This window comes from Centroberyx affinis, unplaced genomic scaffold, assembly GCF_046629955.1.
Source record: "Centroberyx affinis isolate AG114_WGS23_722 - 3 ecotype Tasmania unplaced genomic scaffold, CSIRO-AGI_Caff_v1 ptg000997l_1, whole genome shotgun sequence".
Taxonomy (NCBI): Eukaryota; Metazoa; Chordata; class Actinopteri; order Beryciformes; family Berycidae; genus Centroberyx; species Centroberyx affinis.
In genome coordinates, this window is record NW_027279562.1 from 279728 (window position 1) to 297751 (window position 18024).

The 18024-nt window shown below is 40.4% G+C and overlaps 1 protein-coding gene across 1 annotated transcript in view; it reads right to left on the minus strand.

Annotated features, from left to right (window-relative positions):
• LOC139646782 (zinc finger protein 236-like) overlaps positions 1-18024 on the minus strand; it is a 73304-nt gene that overhangs the window by 1867 nt on the left and 53413 nt on the right. The window contains 8 exon segments of the mRNA XM_071522503.1: positions 2721-2835; positions 2838-2896; positions 5843-5972; positions 10118-10312; positions 11421-11549; positions 13971-14128; positions 15262-15420; positions 17444-17635. Coding sequence (XP_071378604.1) covers positions 2721-2835; positions 2838-2896; positions 5843-5972; positions 10118-10312; positions 11421-11549; positions 13971-14128; positions 15262-15420; positions 17444-17635 — 1137 coding nt within the window.

Consider the following 18024-nt stretch of genomic DNA (forward strand, 5'->3'; position numbering starts at 1 on the left):
GCTTAGTTCAAGAAGTCATGTATCTAACACACAACTACTGTGATTCCTGACATTTCTTTCTGCGTTCTGCGTAACAATGTTCAAGTAGTAATTCTGACAGGGGTCAAGGGTGACAGCTACTCATTATCAGGTAGTCCAATGTCGGATGACAGTTCATTACTTCATACAAAGACAGGGCTGTTAAAACTATAAATGCTCTGCCAGAGAGAAACAGAACTCCAATAGCAGCCTCAGCAGACATCTTATTGATTCCCGTAGTCATCATGCAGCCTTGCCTGCTAGTCTGTTGCTGCGGCAGCAGTCAGCTGTCAACTTAAGATAATTCTCAAATAGCATTATTGATAATGTTGAGCTGCCACCAAGTGGAGATTCTGCTTGAATCTTAATTTAAGTGATGGTTGCTTGGCAGCTCTTAAACTACAATTCAATGAAAATCGCATTTCCCAATCTCATGGTATTGTTTGACTATGGGCCTGTTGATATAAAGTTACCCAAAATACTGTCAAAAATACACTTGGACTTTCTCATACTGTAATTTAATGTTGAAGAAAAGAGCAGGACCATCATTTTTTATGGACCAAGAGGTAACAAAGCAAAATTGGCTAGTGTTAGATAAATGAGCATGTTTGAGAACCCAGATAATCCTCCACTGGACCTTTTGACACAGTCAAAATAGCCAAGCCACTTTTCAATTCGGAATAGATTCAATACATTGAGAATCTTGCATTTCAAATCTAAATTTGTAGAATGGGCCTGTTATTTCCACAATCTTCTTACACTAAAAAACACTGTGGAGTCGGGTAGCGAGTGTGTGAACCAATTCTAAAAGTTTATATTTTAATGAAATAAAGTGCTGCTTTGTGGATCATTTACATTCTGAATTCACCAGTGGACTGAAACAATTTATTGAAGGCCTTAGGTTAGGCTGAAGGAGTTATGTACTTTTGCTGATAAGGAAAGGAAATTTAAATGAAATATGAAGTTGGATTTTTTTTATGCCACGCGGTCATATCTGTGGTGATAATATTTCCTTTTTTTCTTAGCACTATGTTCTAATTGGACAAAGCATTAAAAAGCAGATTGTTAAAAGCCATCAGTAACCACCCTGCTAGAGTCACAGAGTAGCATGCAAAGGAAACACCATCAGCGAATGCTTCAGGCTGTAAACTGAGACATGAAAATATAAAGTAAAAAAAAAAAAACAGCGAGTGTCTAAAGCTAATTACTTGTTAGTCTCTCAATGGACAAACTCTGGAGCCCATTAGCAAATTCTCTACAACTCTGGGGACCGGAAGTCATTGCTATTGTGTGTCTCAAGGTAACTTTCACTAATGGCTTGTTTGGAGTGGTTAAAACAATCTCCGGAGTATTTACTCCTCTCATTTCAGTTTATTTGGAGAGGTGAGAAGGTGTCAAACAGGATGTGCAAAACAACTGCTCGTCTTCATGCACTAAAACTTCCTCCCAAGTCCAACCGGCCTCAGGTAAGCTCCAGGTGAAGCCTGCAGCGGCTCAAAACCAGAGCACAACGGACAACAAACACAGGAAGAAATGGAAAGCTATTTTGTAGCATTATTGGCAAATTTTGTTTTCTCTTTTTGTTTTCTGAAAAACCACAGCAAAGTAACCATTTTACCTCTGATTTGGACCAAATCAAACACACTGAAGGTGAGAAAGTGAAGGGAGTGTGCGCTGGTCAAGCTTCCAGGTATGGACTAAATGTTTAAAACCGGCCGGCCCAGTGGGGGACCTGAGTGGAAGCTTTAGAGCTCGTCTTCAAAAGTGAATTAAGTAGAACGGACCTGTCAGCATCACTCTCCTGCTCAAGCACCTGCCAAGTTCAAAGGGGGATGTTTGAATGGAATGAGTAGAAAGGAGTGTGTGTGTGTGTGTGTGTGTGTGTGTGTGTGTGTGTGTGTGTTGGCAACACCTTGCCCCAAGGTTAACCAAAGGAGAGCCATAGCCCAGACCTCAACTGAGGCAGTGTTTAAACATTCAGGTTGTGCAACAGGAGATATCAAAGAGGAGCTTTTACGAACTTCAAGTGAAACAAAGCCAATCGACTGGTCACCACCGTTTTCCTGCTCCACTCAACAGGGCTTGTCAAGCTTGTATAATGATGCGTGTGTGTGTGCATGTGTGTGGCGAGTGTGTGGGTGACAGCATCCGCATCGTCGGGTTCATTCTCAATATACAATGAGAAGCCTTATCAAGTGGAGAGCTACACACTCAAAAGTTGAGTATGAGAGCTTGTGGAAGCTCTGCTGGGGAAGGCTGATACTGCCTAGCCCAAGGTCACTGTTTAATCAGAGATGTGCTGTGCCTTGCAAAATGTTTAGTCAACACTGTATAGGAAATATGGATTTATCTGGAGAGAGAGAGAGAGAGAGAGAGAGAGAGAGAGAGAGAGAGAGAGAGAGAGAGACTCACATAAACACACACACTAGTAAAAGGTGGGAAAAAGGACTCCACTGAAAAATGTTTATCTATCTGGATGATATGGCAATTTTGTTCCCGAGTGAAACTGAACTAAATTGAGAAAGAGAAAGAGAGGCAGAGAAACAGAGGGAGAGAGAGAGAGGATTAGTGTAGTGACTATGCTCAAGTGCACAAACACATGGGTGCAGGTACACCTTAGTGCGTGCGTGCGTGTGTGTGTGTGTGTGTGTGTGTGTGTGTGTGCGCCTGTGGATCCAATGTAAGGGCAATCTGCTACTCACCGTAGCCGTGGGATCTCTTCATGTGGTGTTTCATGTTGCTCTTCTGTGTGAATCTGATGCTGCACACCTCACATTTGAAGGGCTTCTTTCCGGTGTGTTTGACCATATGGACCTGTGCAGAGCGCTCTTCTGGTTGAAGGCCTTGTCGCACTGCACACACTTGAAAGGTCGCTCGCCTGCAACAAAACACACAACCCGCAGTGTTTTTTTTTTTTTGTCATTTAAAAATGTAAAATGTAAAATTTAAATTTAAAGCAATCCTGCAGATTTCCCGCCCAATCCAACCCGGTGGCACACAATATAATAAAATGCAGTGTAGAAGCATGTATTTTTTCAACAAACTGGATATATGATAATTAGTATAGAGACAAAGAGAGACAAGACATGAAAATAAAGGCACATTTATATGACATAACCAGTTGTGTTGGTCCTTAAATTTGATATGAAGTCAAAAATTGACTTTTTTTTTCTCTTTCATCCATCCTACTGAGCAAATACCAGTACACCGCCATCTCAGTATCTTAAAATCATTTTAGCACCCACCATGGCTCACACTGAACACAGAATGGAAAGCCATTTGCTTTTGATGATGTCATAAGGTGACACCCAGTAGGATGTTTCCATGTAAAAGACTTGGTGTGAACTGCCTCCTACACAGGATGGATGCATCTGTAATATTTGTGGGTTGTGTGTGTGACAGGGGTATAAGACTGGGGGGGTTCTGACCTGCTCAGCAGCAGCTTCATTTATAATATGCTTGCCATATTTAGCTGTGTACTGTGGAGACACATACACACATCAAAGCAAAAAAAAAAGGGAGACAGTGGAGACCTATAAACAGCAGCAGTTACATCTAATCATGATAATGGTTCCTCTTATGAAACATCTCTCTCTCTCTCAAGCCAGAGAGGGCACGCTGGGTCTCTTCTAACAGGAAAAAAACAGACACAACTCTTTTCCACAGTCACCACTAAACATGGAGGCTCCACCCTGCACTGGGATTTTACAAACTACTAGTTTAAGGCTGTGTCACCTAAATCACTACTGTTCACACTAACACAGTCTCTCGTGGTGTAGGAAAGCATCCTAGGCTAGCTCGCCCTCCAAGTCACAAAGTTTGCTACACAGCAACTATAGTCACGTTCCCTTGCCAGGCCCTGTCACTCCACACACACAGGGATGTAGTGCTGGGTAAACTCACCTTTTGTGTTTGCTGAATAGTCTACCTAGCTTTTTAGCCTCACATAACTGCCATTTACTGCCTAAATCCATAGTGTACATAAATTTAAGTAGTATCAAACTGATGTAAGTTATATCACTCACTCATCACTTTCATGAATTACTCAATTTACTTAGGAACCTTCATATACAGTATATAGTATGCTTTTTTTTGCACTTTAACCACACATATCACTGATCATATAATGTAAATGTACTTAACATTGCCCATTGCACTTATCTGTACATAACATATTGCTCATATTCTGCACATATTTTGATTTCTTATAAGTTTTTATTTTGACACCTGCACCAAGAGAAATCCCTTGGCGAATAAAAGTTTCTGATTCTGATTTTATCTATAAAGCTATCCTTGGTAAGCTTCCTTACATCTCTGTGACATATTATACTCCACTGGTTTGCTGCTTTTTAATGAGTTAGTGTTCTGGCACAACTTCACCCACTAGCAAGGTGCATGGGAAGGGCAGGAAAACAGAATCAGAGGATTCCAGTTACACTTCCAGTACTGAGGACATTTTCTTTTTAAAACCGACCATGTGCTGCAATGCGTTGTTCTTCTTGTTATTGCAAGTGTGACTAGAATCCTTTGATTCTCAGCTTTTTAATGTTCCCAGGGTTTTCACAGATCTGGGGAAAACTGCCTTTGTTTATTATGCACCCTGGGCATGGAACGATCTACAAGGCCTAATTAAACTAGACACACTACCTTCTCCTCAGGACTTTAAAAACCTTCAAGTCACTTTACGGTAAGTGTGTGCTCTCCCTTTCATTGTTTATCATGTATTGTAGTTGTATGTATTTTATCTGCTCTGTTTTACTTGTTCGGTTGTGATTGTTATTGTTGATGCTCCTGTCTTGGCCAGGTCTCTATATCTATATTATTTAGAGAAAATGTTTTAAGAAAAGCGTGAATTAATGCCTTTTTGAAAACATTATTTTTTGAATATTTTGGTTTGAATTAGAATGATTGCTGATGGTGGTCATAGTTTACCCACTAGATCACTGGCAAAACCTATAAGTAATATTTCAAGTCATGAGGGACCAAAAGCGAACTCAGCCTAAATCTGACAAAAACACATTTGTATTATGTGTTACAGATGTATGATCCTAGGGACAAGGCCAAATCAAATGCAGTTCTTTGGTTACCTTTTCAAAGTGGCACAGAGATGGTTTAGTCACACTCAGATAAGCACTCAGATGATGGATTCATTCAAATGGTAATATGCCATTGCAACTGCTTCTTTTTGCACATCGTGGGCTAATAATCATGTCTGGTACTCAAGATCTCAGAAAGAGATCAGACACTGAAAAATACACCACAGCTGCTTATTAGCTGTGTCTGTATGATTTAGTGGGTGAGTACATGACTGGCAAAGATGATAGCTGTTGAATATCATTGGGTGTGTCCTATTTTCCCAATTTCCATTTTATTTTTTCCCCATGTGCCGTTTTTCCAAGATTCCTTTTCTGGGTTTAGACTTATTTCACCTGTTTTTAGCATCGATAACTATGTGTAAAGAAAATAGAAGAAAACGTGACACTTCTTTGTTTTGGATGTATTAATTTGACTAAATGCAGGCTTTACATGTATTAATTAGTTATTATTATACTGGCTGTTGGCCAGCATAATAAGTTCAATTTTCACCTGATATTCACAACTTCTGACCTCAATAAGACTACAGCAACAGCAACAGTATAAACTGTTCTCTCATATGGAGTTAACATAGCACATTCATCACAGACGTATTACAAGTTTCATAAATGAGTAGCCAACATTCCCTACAGCTTCATTACACATTTCATTACACACACACTTATGAATCGCAGACCGGTGATTTTTATTTTGACATCCACTATGCAAGCCCGTTATATAAACCCATTACCTGTGTGTGTTCGGTTGTGTCTCTCCAGCTGGCTGCGCTTGGCGAAGGCCTTGACACAAGAGGAGCAGTTGAAGACTCTGGGTTTCTGGGAGCTGGGCGACGGGCCTGGCTGGTGGACTCGTTCATGGTCCTATAGATGAAGAAGGAAAGGGTATGGTGAGGTCAGAACACACACATGCAACCACATACAGATCTAAGTCCACAGTCCACAGTGCCTTCCTATTTTGGAATTTATGAAAAAAAAAATCCTCTCATCCTATCAGAAATAAATTTTATAAATTCAATATGGACACAAAAAAAATCATTATGACTTATTTACATTTATTATGTAATTAACATATTCAAATCAGCTACTACTTTGTCAAAAATGTGCATATTTGCATATCTGTTAGAACACTTCTACTTATATAAAGTCAGAATGCATTTTCCTGTTTTATTTTGATTAACCCTTGCATGCAAATCAAAAAGACCAGAAAAGTTTGCCATATGTTAGAGAACTCTCTGAAAGACAGCTTCTCAACAGAGAAAGAGACAGAGCTCAATGCAGAGACTAGAACTGAATGACCTCATGAGACAGAGATGAATTCATTATGCAAAGAGTAAAACAACAATATTATTTGCAAGGTAGCAGACCAAGTTGTTTACTGGCAATACAGCTTAGACAAGCTGAAACTAAATCATCATCAGTACAACTAATTTCCTTCCCCACCAAAGGGTTGACCTTCGACCCGCTGCAATTAATTAGACTGTCTGATCTTTGACTTATATAGCACCTCTCATAGATTAGACACCGCTGCCTGCTCCCAATATTTAAATGAACTAAATGAAATGTTTATTGGATGAGCCACTTACTTTAGCAGAATTGAAATCTGCACTCTTGGAGATGGAGAGGGAAAGCTCCAGTCATTAAAAGAATTCCTCCTGAATTTACTTTGAATTTTTGGGACCATGCTTGGACCACTAAGTCTGGAATCAGTTAGATCCGATATTGTAAAAGGACACTTCCATCTTGACATAAATACGGTGTTGATCTCTCTCATCCCCAAAATCCAAAAATGGAAAGATCCATCAAATGTTGCTAATTGCCAACCAAAATTAAAATTTATGCCAAAGCCCTGGCTATTCATATTGAGAAAGTTGTTGGTAAAGTAATACATCCTGATCAAACAGGATTCATGAAGGGACGGCAGGCAGCAGACAGCATACATCGCTTATCTTGTGTCACTGAGGCTTCTCACTTGGATACTCCATGGGCCATCTTATCGCTGAATGCAGAGAAAGCTTGGAATGGGACTATTTATGATTTGTACTTGAACACTGTGGATTCGGTAGTAAATTTATACATATGATCCGGACTATGCATGCAAATCTCTCAGCTATTATGCCTACTGGTAATGCTCAATCCTCTCCATTTACTGTCCAACACGGTTCAAGACAAAGATGTCCAGCAAACTCTAGCCCTTTGCGCTCTTGCTTGAACAGCTGGCACAAAGTATTCAAGAAAACCTGTTGGCCTGTAGTGTTAAAAAATGAAAAGAGGGTAATGTCTACATATCTGCATCAATGTCCCATGACAGACCCTCTCTACCATCACCATCTCAAGACAGCAACCCACTAGGCTGACCAGACCAAAAGCTCAGCAATAAATAGCATTTACATTCGTAACAAAAATATGGCATCAAAAATTGCCACTGATTGGAATCAACACCTCTGGTATTCATGGTATGGCTGCCATTTGGAAAGAGCTTATATCCAAGGCCAATGCATAGTGTGGTTTAAAGAGCACAAAACCTGGACACCTGAGCAATGGAAAAAAGTATTAGGGTTCATGGCATCATCAGAATTATGAAATCCATGCGCAATCGAAAGAACAGGCCCAAGAATCCAGAATACCCATGGTAATATTGAAGCTACAGCACAGTGCCCTAGTCAAGAGGATTACTGAGCAGCACAAAGCAGACACAGTGGGAATTAAATAGAGAAGATGGTGTAATGTGATGGTGTTTATTCATAGGGAAAAGGGAAAAAAACTGCTTATGGTGAAACAGTGTAGTTTTTAAACAGATGTGAAAATCTTGAGGGTCTTTGGGGTCATTGTGGAGGTAGCGTCTATTAAAAGTGCCTAGGGTAAGTTTGAGAAAGCAACATTAGAATTAAAATAAAAAAGGGAGAAACACACCATCCACCTCCCTGTCCTTCCTCCATTCCCTCTACCCATCCTTCTACTGTCTCTCACTTTGTCTATGCTCACAATATAATGTGTGTTATATTGTTGGCAGGATTGGCAGAAGTTCGGGGTCGGCTGCCTGAGAGCATCTCCATTCACTTTCGCTGAATATATAATATATATGGAGTTGTCAGAGGCGGAGGAGACTGCTGGCAGTTCTCAAAAATTACATTTCTTACCTTGCAATTAAATTCCACACTGCTTTAACTTGTGTATGTGTGCCTATTTTAACATTTCTTTAAAATCTCACACCTTATAGCATGTATCTGTGTGTATGTGTGTGTGTGTGTGTGTGCATATAGATAAAGCTAAAAGGTAATTTCATGTATCTGGATGATGGCTCAAACGAATCAAAGCTGATTCATCACAGTGGGCAGATGCACTAAATCCTCTTAATTTACCTTGCTGTCAGGGATGTGTGATGAAAAACACAGATTTCCCCACGGTAAGAAGTCTATTGATGCTTCCAAACCCATTTACCACTTCCTATCATCCAAAAACGCCTACAACTAACCAATTCCAAAACGTAACTATTAAATGCTCCTCCGTGCTCCCCAATTATGCCATGAGTCATGGTTTTAGTTGTTTAGCTCTAATTAAATGATAAAATCCACAGGCCAACAAAATGATAGAGTTACTAATTTATCTTTCAAACTGCTGGGCCTCATCTAAAATCTAAAGGCAACATCTGACTCCTCCTTGCTAACTAATGAGCAGCTATGGGACCCTGGAGGACAAAGCTTGGTCACTTTCAACCAGCAGCCCCTCTCTCATGCCCTCACATCCACCACATCCCAATGTCATGAAGTTTATGAGACAAACACTGTTCAGCACATTAAAAAAACATTTAAACCAGTGCATGCCTGTGGTACAAGGGCCCTGGCTTAGAAATATGACACATGGTGGAGAAAGATGTTCCCCTAGTGATAAAGAAACAAGGATTATTCGAGCTACCAGGTCTACAGTTTGTTATTAGCCATGAAGCAGCTTTTATTTAGTTCCAGATGGGCTCCCATGATTCAGCGGAGCGTTTAATTCTGTAAATGAGATGAGGACGCTTTTGGATGCCAGATGCATGCGGACTGCGAATGAGGAAGGGATAATTTATTGCTGTCATTGAGCCAGAAGGAGGACATACTGACAGTAAAACTCAAGTGTCATAGCATGCGTGTCTCACTCTCAGAATAATCCATATGTGAACAAGAAAATTATTTTTCTTCACCGAATCCCAATGTGCCCCGTCCTCTTAATATGCATCTGTCCTCTCATTCTTATCCCCAGACTTACAATGGCATTCACCTGAACCTTGGGACAGAATATAGTGCTCTTGGGTTATTAGGCATGAGCTTGCAGCTTCAGTGCGTATGAACCCAGATATGAAGCCGTCCCCCCTTCTGATCTGAGAGCTCTCGGTGTTTATGTGCTTGAGTGGTGCTATTACGTGAAAAGGATCTCCATAAAGGAGAAGCACGCATGCTTCTCTTCATAATGCAGCTGTAAAATAAAAAACTCTCTCAGTGTCTCTGAGTGTTTTGTTGTTGTGAGAGTTCAGGAGAGTCAATTTAGGAGAGTCAATTTAAAAGCCCACTTGATGAAATGCCATTCCTTTTGCTTAAAACAATGAAAGAGAAGTTAATAGTTGTAAACTTTTCTCTTTCCTCACCAACTGTCTTAAATCTATTATTTTCCATTATTTTCCAGCCAGTGAATGCACTGATGACAAAGCATGAGAGGAAAGTGTCTTGAGAGTTCATTCATTCCACTGGCTTTTCCAAAAATACAATAGCTAAATTCTTCACTACAGAATTGGTGTAACTTCAGTGTCTCTTGCTCTAAATGCTGTTTCAAAAGCTTTTTGACCCTGACAAGAATAAAATTCAGGGTGAAATACTGAATACTTGTAATTTTTTGTTTTGCTTTTTGGCATGGAAATGGTCAAATCTAAAGATACTGAACACTGACATCAAACATCAGGCATCGGCAGCTTCAATTCAAAAACACATAACAGCTGAACCCATGCCTGCTCTGTTCCAAGTGTGTGTTCATACCTTCAGGTGCGTAGCTCTCTTGAAAGCCTTGCTGCAGAGGCTGCAGACGTGGCAGCGGTCCTTGCCGTGGGCTTGCCTGCAGTGGCGTCGCAGTGAGTTGGCGTTCTCACACACCTGGTTACAGTAGTAACACTGGTGCCGATTATCAGCCTCTGCCTGGCCGTCCTTCACACCCTCATGGCCGTCGTCAGTAATCTGAAGCACACACACAGATAAAATAACATATAATTATTCACAAAAGCACAGACCTACATAAGCACTGCAAAAATATATATACATATATTTTTTATAATAATAATTATAATTCTTATACTAATACAGACTATAGTTCAAGTGTATTTAAAGGTGTTCTAAATGAGGACACTGAATTGGCAGGTAGTTCCAGAGTTTACAAATCTCTATGATGGAGATTATAGAACAGAACAGACTATGTAGTAGGTTTGATGCCCAACATTTACACATTGTCACATTAACTAACAGCGTACCATGTAGTGGGCTACCTAGCCAAACTAGTAGCTAAAGTTTCAGAGAAGTACAGATAATCTACATGATTTCTTCTTAAAATTAGTTATTGTTGTATCCCTAACTACAGTGATTATATATAAGCACACATACTTCAGTGGTGTTCTGAGACTGTCACTGCAAAAATATTTATAATTGTGGGAGACTTCTAGCCTTGTAGGAGGCCGCTGCCTGACAGGCCTGGCTGAGGGAATGAAAGTCCCTCAGGTGCAGGGGGGAGAGGCTGTCCACGCAGTGATCCTGTCTCATTAACACAAGTTTCATTCTCCATTTGGTTCGCATTTTGGGGAAAACAAATTTTTTTCACATAAACATTTTTTGCCTATAAATGTGCTCAAAAACACAAAAAAATAGCCTCACACTTTTTACTGCATGAAAACAACTTAAAAGTGAGAAGAAAAGGCTTTACTCGCTGCTTCTTGGAAGTGGTGTGTGTGTGAGCTGTCGGGCTCTGTGTGTGTGTGTGTGTGTGTGTGTGTGTGTGTGGGCTGTAGGGCTGTGTGTGTGTGTCTCATTTAATTTCCTTCTCTGACTCGACTGAGCATTGTTCTCAACTCCTCTTATTCAATGGTGTTGTTTAGGCTGATGGCTACAAAAAAAACGCCACATCGCCACTTCAGAAAGTCACATCGGCACTGACACAGCCTAACAGCCTGTGGATCGACCAAAAGAGTGCTGTCTGAGGATTTCATAGCAGGTTAAAAGCTCTCTTAAAATGTGATAAATACAATTTAAAAAACATCCTAAATAGCACACTACACACACAGACACACACACTAACAGTATATCCGTTGTCAGCTCCTCTGTTGGTGCCCTGGGAATGGTGGCTGACCAGTATGACCTGTTGGCCCGAATTGGCTGGCTGCCCTGATAGACCCGGGTCACTCAGCACCGCAGGAAACGCCTGACCCTAAGGAGAAAAGACACTCTGGTAAGGCTGGGGACAAACCATGTGAAAAAACAGACTGAAAAGAGTAGACAGCACACACTTAGCGGCATTTGCAAATTGTTTTTTTCATCATGCCGTTACAGAGGCAGATACACTTGAAATTGCACTTGAAGCTGAGATGGATTTGTGTACACTACCATTCAAAAGTTTGGACACACCGCATTTTTCTTTATTTTTACTATTTTCCACATTTTAGAAACTATCAAAACTATCAAATGACAAATAGAACCATGCAGTGACCAAAAAAGTGTTAAATGTCCCATATTCTACACTTTCCAGTGTTTTATTTCAGGTCCAGGCAGCTGAACACCCAGGCTGCTGACAAAAGTGAAGCGGCCATCCTGGGCCTCCAATTGCAACTTTTGGACAAGGACATCATGGAGAAGGAGGCTCTGTTTAAAGCGCAGGAGTTGAAAGAAACGGTGATGAAGGAGAAAGAGGAGAAAGAGAAGGTCCAGAAGGCACTGGAGGAGTGCCTGGCCTCCAAGCTGGCTCAGCAGAACCAGGCTGAGCATCAGCTGGTCTCCTCAAGGCCAAAACCAAGACCCAGCAGGCCCTGGAGGAGAAAGAGCAAGAGTGGGCAAAGACACAGAGCAGCATGACGGCCAGGATTGCTGAACTGGAGAGGGACATCAGTGAGGAGAAAAAGCGCAAGAAGAAGCGCAGCTGGCGGCGAAGACTCACTGATGCCTTCACCCTGACCCGCAAAGAGAAGGAGGAGGAAAAGATGGAGTCCACCACCAGCAAGGGCTCCTCCAAATTCCTCAGATTCTTCAAGTGAAGAGCCTGAGCACATCAACACCTGTGCTCACTCACCTTTCCCTTCTATTTTGCTTGAATAAATGATGTCAGCAATGATAGCAAAAATAATGTACTGCCTGTATGGCTTTATTTCTGTAGAGAATTGTAAGTTCCACTACATTCAACAGTATGCGTAACAAAACTATCAGTTGTTTGTGTGGTTTTGCTATTTAAATGTTGTTAACAGATAGGACCTTCTCTTCTTTCTCTCCTGAACAATCAAACTCAGAAATGGAAGTGGAGCTACTGTGTTACTCTTCATTTATCTCATCCTGGAGTCACATCATGGCCTTGGAATTTTAAGGTCAAAAATAATTTACTCATATAATGTAGCTCTATAAGAAGTCTTAACTTTTCAGTACAGTGAATTTGACTAAACTCCTACACTAACCTTAATTCACTCTAAACATTAATAACAATGTGACACTGACATGGTATCAGAGTTTTGGTAACTCAAAAACAGAGTCTTGATTTAGACTTTGTTTTACTTAAAACTCCATCTGGCAAAGTAACCAATGGTTTTTTTCAGTGGGAATGCGAGGGAAGAAACCAATTCTATCCTGTTTGGTGTGAGACAGGATCACCTCTGGACTAATCAAGTCTCTCTCTATGGCAAGCAGTTCTTGTATTAGAGGTTTGGTTTGTGTGTATTTGTGTGTCTATGAATGCAAAACCTTAAACATAGTCAAATCTTTGATCTGCATTCTGTTTCTACACAAATGGTGTACAGAATTTATCAACATGAACTCAGAAGCATTCAAAATAAAAATAAAATCAGTAACAATAAAATGCATAAAAGACACATGTTTATACTGGGTGTGTGCAATTGACCCATAACATCATCTTTGTCTACAAAATCTGCACAGATATTTCTCAACACATCATTGTGTCCAAATTTTACACATAAGTCAATGACCCTACATGAGGAAAAGTCATTGAATTTCATGGAGTAAAAGAGAGGTTAAATATGTTTTTGTTTAATTCAAAAGCTGAAATGGGTCAAATTGACCTGCAACCTAACAGGAGGGTTAAAAGCTGTTGTTGTGGTGTCATGTACCAAAAACACTCTCAATTCATTTTCACACATTCATTTTCCAGCATCTCTCTGAGCCTTACCAAGAACAGGCTGTTTCTGTGTCTTTAAGGTTAATTAATATTAACGACCCTCTGTTCTGATTGGCTAACCATTTCAAAGTGAAACAGTGAGACACCACACATAGGGAAAACTCTCCTGTAATAAAAAATGGCGACCGCACAAATGCTTTGAAAAAAACCCCACTTTGTTAAAATATTATTTCTTACAAAAATGACGAGTGAACCTTTGTGATGCTACAAAGTTACGGAAGTCCAAACGGCTCGTTTAGAGGCTTGGTTTTCTAATATGGATTGTGTGGATTTAGTTGGCAACTGTGCGTTTTGATACTTTCACAATGTTTAGATAGCACATCCAACTCCTTTATAATCAAAGAGGCAAGGGAAATCCGTTTTTCCATGGGACTTTTAAGATAATGAAAAACAAGGTACATTCAATGAGGTGTGTCCAAACTTTTGACTGTTAGTGTACATTTGTGTGTATTATACCTGTGGATTGAGGTTTAGAGTGACACCGTCCAGCATGCCCTGAGCATCTGCCAGGGTTAGTGTCACACTGCCGTCACTGGTCACGCCTCCCGGTGACATCACTAGACTCTGGGACACGGCAGTGTGTGATAGGGTGGTGCTCGGCGGCAGGCTGGTGACTGACAGGTGGGAGAGAGTAGAAGGGTTACACTAGGGTTAGACCAATATGAGTTTTTAAAGACCATTACCGATATTTTTGGATTTAAGCTGCTGTTTTTGTGATGATATTCAATAACTTTACAATTAAAAATGTAGGGGTTAGTGCTTCACGCAGAATTTAATTCTTGGCAAGGTGGAAACACCTCTGAATCAGCATTTAGACCATCATGGGACACTAAAACTCTCCATTAAAACCCATACTAATGAAATTCTTTTAGGTGGGTCAACAGCCCCTCAAGGCAGGGTGAGGCAGCTTTCATTGCAGGTTTTACAAAGTTTTGAGTACAATCCTCCCACACCACACTGGAATGATTTCTCAAGTCTGGATACAAAAATAATAATAATGATAATAGTAAAAACATATTCATAAGCTGTGGTCAGAGAGGAAATTCCATCATATCAGAGGTAGACGACACTGACTGGCCAATATCTGATTTTTAATAAAAGGTCGATATTGAACCTATATATTGGTCAAAGCCTACTTTGAACTCTATTAGCATACAGTGCAGTAAGAATGCTTCTCAGTCTAATCAACCAAAGCAGTGATGTTCTGAGCGTGTCCATTTTGCAGTGATGTTTTCCACTTTGAGTTGAGAGGAGAGTATTGAAGAGGTGGGACTGGAAATTTGATGGTTCTGGTTTTGATGGTTTGGTTCTCGGTGACAAGCAAGCCAGTCAACAGAACAATCAGGGAGCCAACTTGGACACAACTAATCATATTTGCTCACTTCACAGCCCACAAGTCCTTTACTCTCTTATCTCTGCTTGGACTGCACAATGGATAAGTGGGAACAAATTCACAAGCAGAGTTTTCAAACTCTTTCAAATATGCACGCCCTCTTGATAGATGCATATGTGCACACTAGCACTTTTTACTTTTGGTTTTTACATTGTTTTGTTTTGTTGTTTTTTTTATACTTTTTAGGCATTCACATGGTGATCTAATCCAGAGTGATTTACAATAAGCAAGCAGATAGGGTTCAGTGTCACACATGGCTGTTGAGGGGATTTAACCTGACACGTTTGACTGAGCCACCCTGCCACCCTCATCTAAATACATGCATAAATGTGTACCAGCCATGCCAGTCCTAACCTGCCATGCCAGCGTTGGTGGGGCTCTGAGGTAGCAGGTGGTCGTTGGTGATAGTCAGAGTGGCGTTGGTAGGCTGGCTATTCAGTGGTGATGCCAGCCTGATGCCGCCGTTCATCTCCGCACCACCGGGGGTGCTATGCTGGGGGAGCAGATCCTGACCTGCAGAGGGATGGAGAGAAAGGATTCTGAAACCGGAATTAAAGAAAAAGTACAGTATATTTCACGTTTTTGAGGTATTTTCATGTCTAAACCAAGATTTTTTTGGTTCATTCTTTGGTCCAACAAAGCTTCAGTACAGTTCCTGGTTAATCTTTCAAGGGATGGCAAACTGGGGAAAATTTGGCCAAACTGAGATTATTAAGGATCTCAAATTAAGGATTTTAGAAGATTTGTGTGGAACTCCTGCATTAAAGTCGGTCTCTGCAGCTTTCCCAGTGCCCCCTGCTATGGAAAAAAAAAATCAATAATTCATTGGTTGAAGAAATCTTTTAGTGTAGGTCTCCTGGGCACTGGTTAAGAGAAAGAAAAACAAAAAATCAAAGCTTTTGGGCTAAGTCATAAGGATTTGAGTCATAATACAATATAATGCAGTGCTAAGTGAAAGAGAGACTGAAGAGTGCCCAGTGGGAATTCTCTGACTGCCCCAGCACAGCATGAAGGCAGAAAGGATTTATCTGGATTACCACTGATGAAGCAGACAGGACAGACAATACTGAGAACAGAGCCACAAGCAGGGGAGGTGAGACCCTCCCAGGGCACAAACCTGGTGCAAGGGCCAGTGTTAATCTTAGTCTCCAGTCATAGTCTTTTGACAGAAGTAGCCTTTAAATTTAGTCTGATTTTGGTCATGACATTAAATGACATTATGTGACATTAAATGTAGTGAATTATTTACTGACGAAAATGGCTTATGATTTTAATAAACTAAGGTAAATACATTATAGTCAACAAAATACCTCAAGATACATAGACAGACCCAGTTATCAATGAACATATAAAACTTTAAGGGCTATATATGATTTACAGCTTATGTCCATCACTGCTCATCTGTCTTTTTATTATAAAAGAAAACTGATTGAGTCAACCAATGAGTCATATTTAATCAAAGGTTGTTCCTCTATACATTTCACTAACTCATAATTATTACTACCTAATAGTAAGCTACCTTTGTTTATAGCCTTTGACAGCTGATGAGAAACACCTGCTTTGACATCACTGATTGGGGTGAAAGCTTCAACCCAAAGAGAGCAGTGACACAATGATTTTCTGCCCCTTGTGATTTAGTGTTGATTTGCTCTTTAAAGCTTGCTCACGTACAATAACCAGCCCCCTCTGACCTCTTAACTGAACTTGCTCCACACTCATGTGCAGGGCAGATCTCTCAGAATGACGTGTGAATGGTGAGAGGTGAGCTATGTAAATCTTATACAGTTTATGCTTATACAGTGCTTATACAGTATATACTTCCATCACAAAAAATATTGCGGCTAATCTCAAAACATTCATTGCTGTAGATCTTAATAGCCAGGAACTTTACCTGGATCAGCATACCTTCAAACACTGAAAGAATATTTTTCACACACTGAATGGAAAACTGAATGGAAAAAGCTATTCTAAGCACAGATACTGATGTAGTAGAATGGGCAGAGCAATCTTCAATAACGTGGAAAAACGTCTGGTGTGATGTTTTTTCCCATTTCATCATATTTTCGTCAATACTACAATAAAATATTTATATTTCAAATTTCATCACAGGACAGAATATTTACTTGTTATGGGCTTTGCTGACAAAATTGCAAAAAGCATTGATAAACGAGCAGTTTAGTCATTAACTTGCTAATGAGATTAACACTGACAACTCCTGATAGGGAGGATTAGAATCTGTATTGGTGAAGATTAGTGGGTTCAAGATAAAAGACAGGGCTGTGACTCATCTCTGGGTCTGCTTTTGTGTTTGCCAGTCAACCTGTGCCTGCAGTGTCTGAGTGGGGAAATCAATGAATGAAAGGAAATTTTACTTGATTGTGTTTTTGTTCCTTTAATTGCTGAAGAGACATGATTGTCCATTTTTGAGTATGTCAGTGTGTTTTTTTTTTCATTTTACATGCAAGTTAGTGATGATGTGGTTACGCATTTGCATGTTTTGCTGATGGACCTGCGTGGTATCAGTGGCTATCCGTACCTGATATGGTGAGGGTGATCTCGTGGGGGTTTCCTGCCGCAGTGCCGGACCCGGCAGCTGAGGCTTGGGCCTGGGCCTGGGCTAGAGCCTGGGTCAGGCTGGAGTTGTTGATGGTCAGTGTGATCTCCTGGCCACCGGCCCCTCCGGCCACCAGCCCAGAGCCGCCCATCACATGGCTCAGGTCCTGAGAGCCTGCAGGAGGCGTGGGAAGGCACAGCATGGTTACATAGCAGTTAGTGACAATTATTGATCTACTCTGCCTTTCTCTACACTTAACGGAACAATCTCTTACACTGTTATATCATCAATTTGTGACGTTCAGTCAGAGACACGTCAAAGGAGTCTAGTCTAGTTTATTTATAAAGCCCTTTATCACAAGCATGTCGCAAAGGGCTTTACATAGCATCATATACAGTACATGTCATATACATACTACATCATATATACATACTACACATATATATATATATACACATCATATACATCCTATACTACAACATAATTAACTACATTATATACATACCATACATCATATACTACTTCATATACATTATTTTAGATTATATTAATCATATACCACA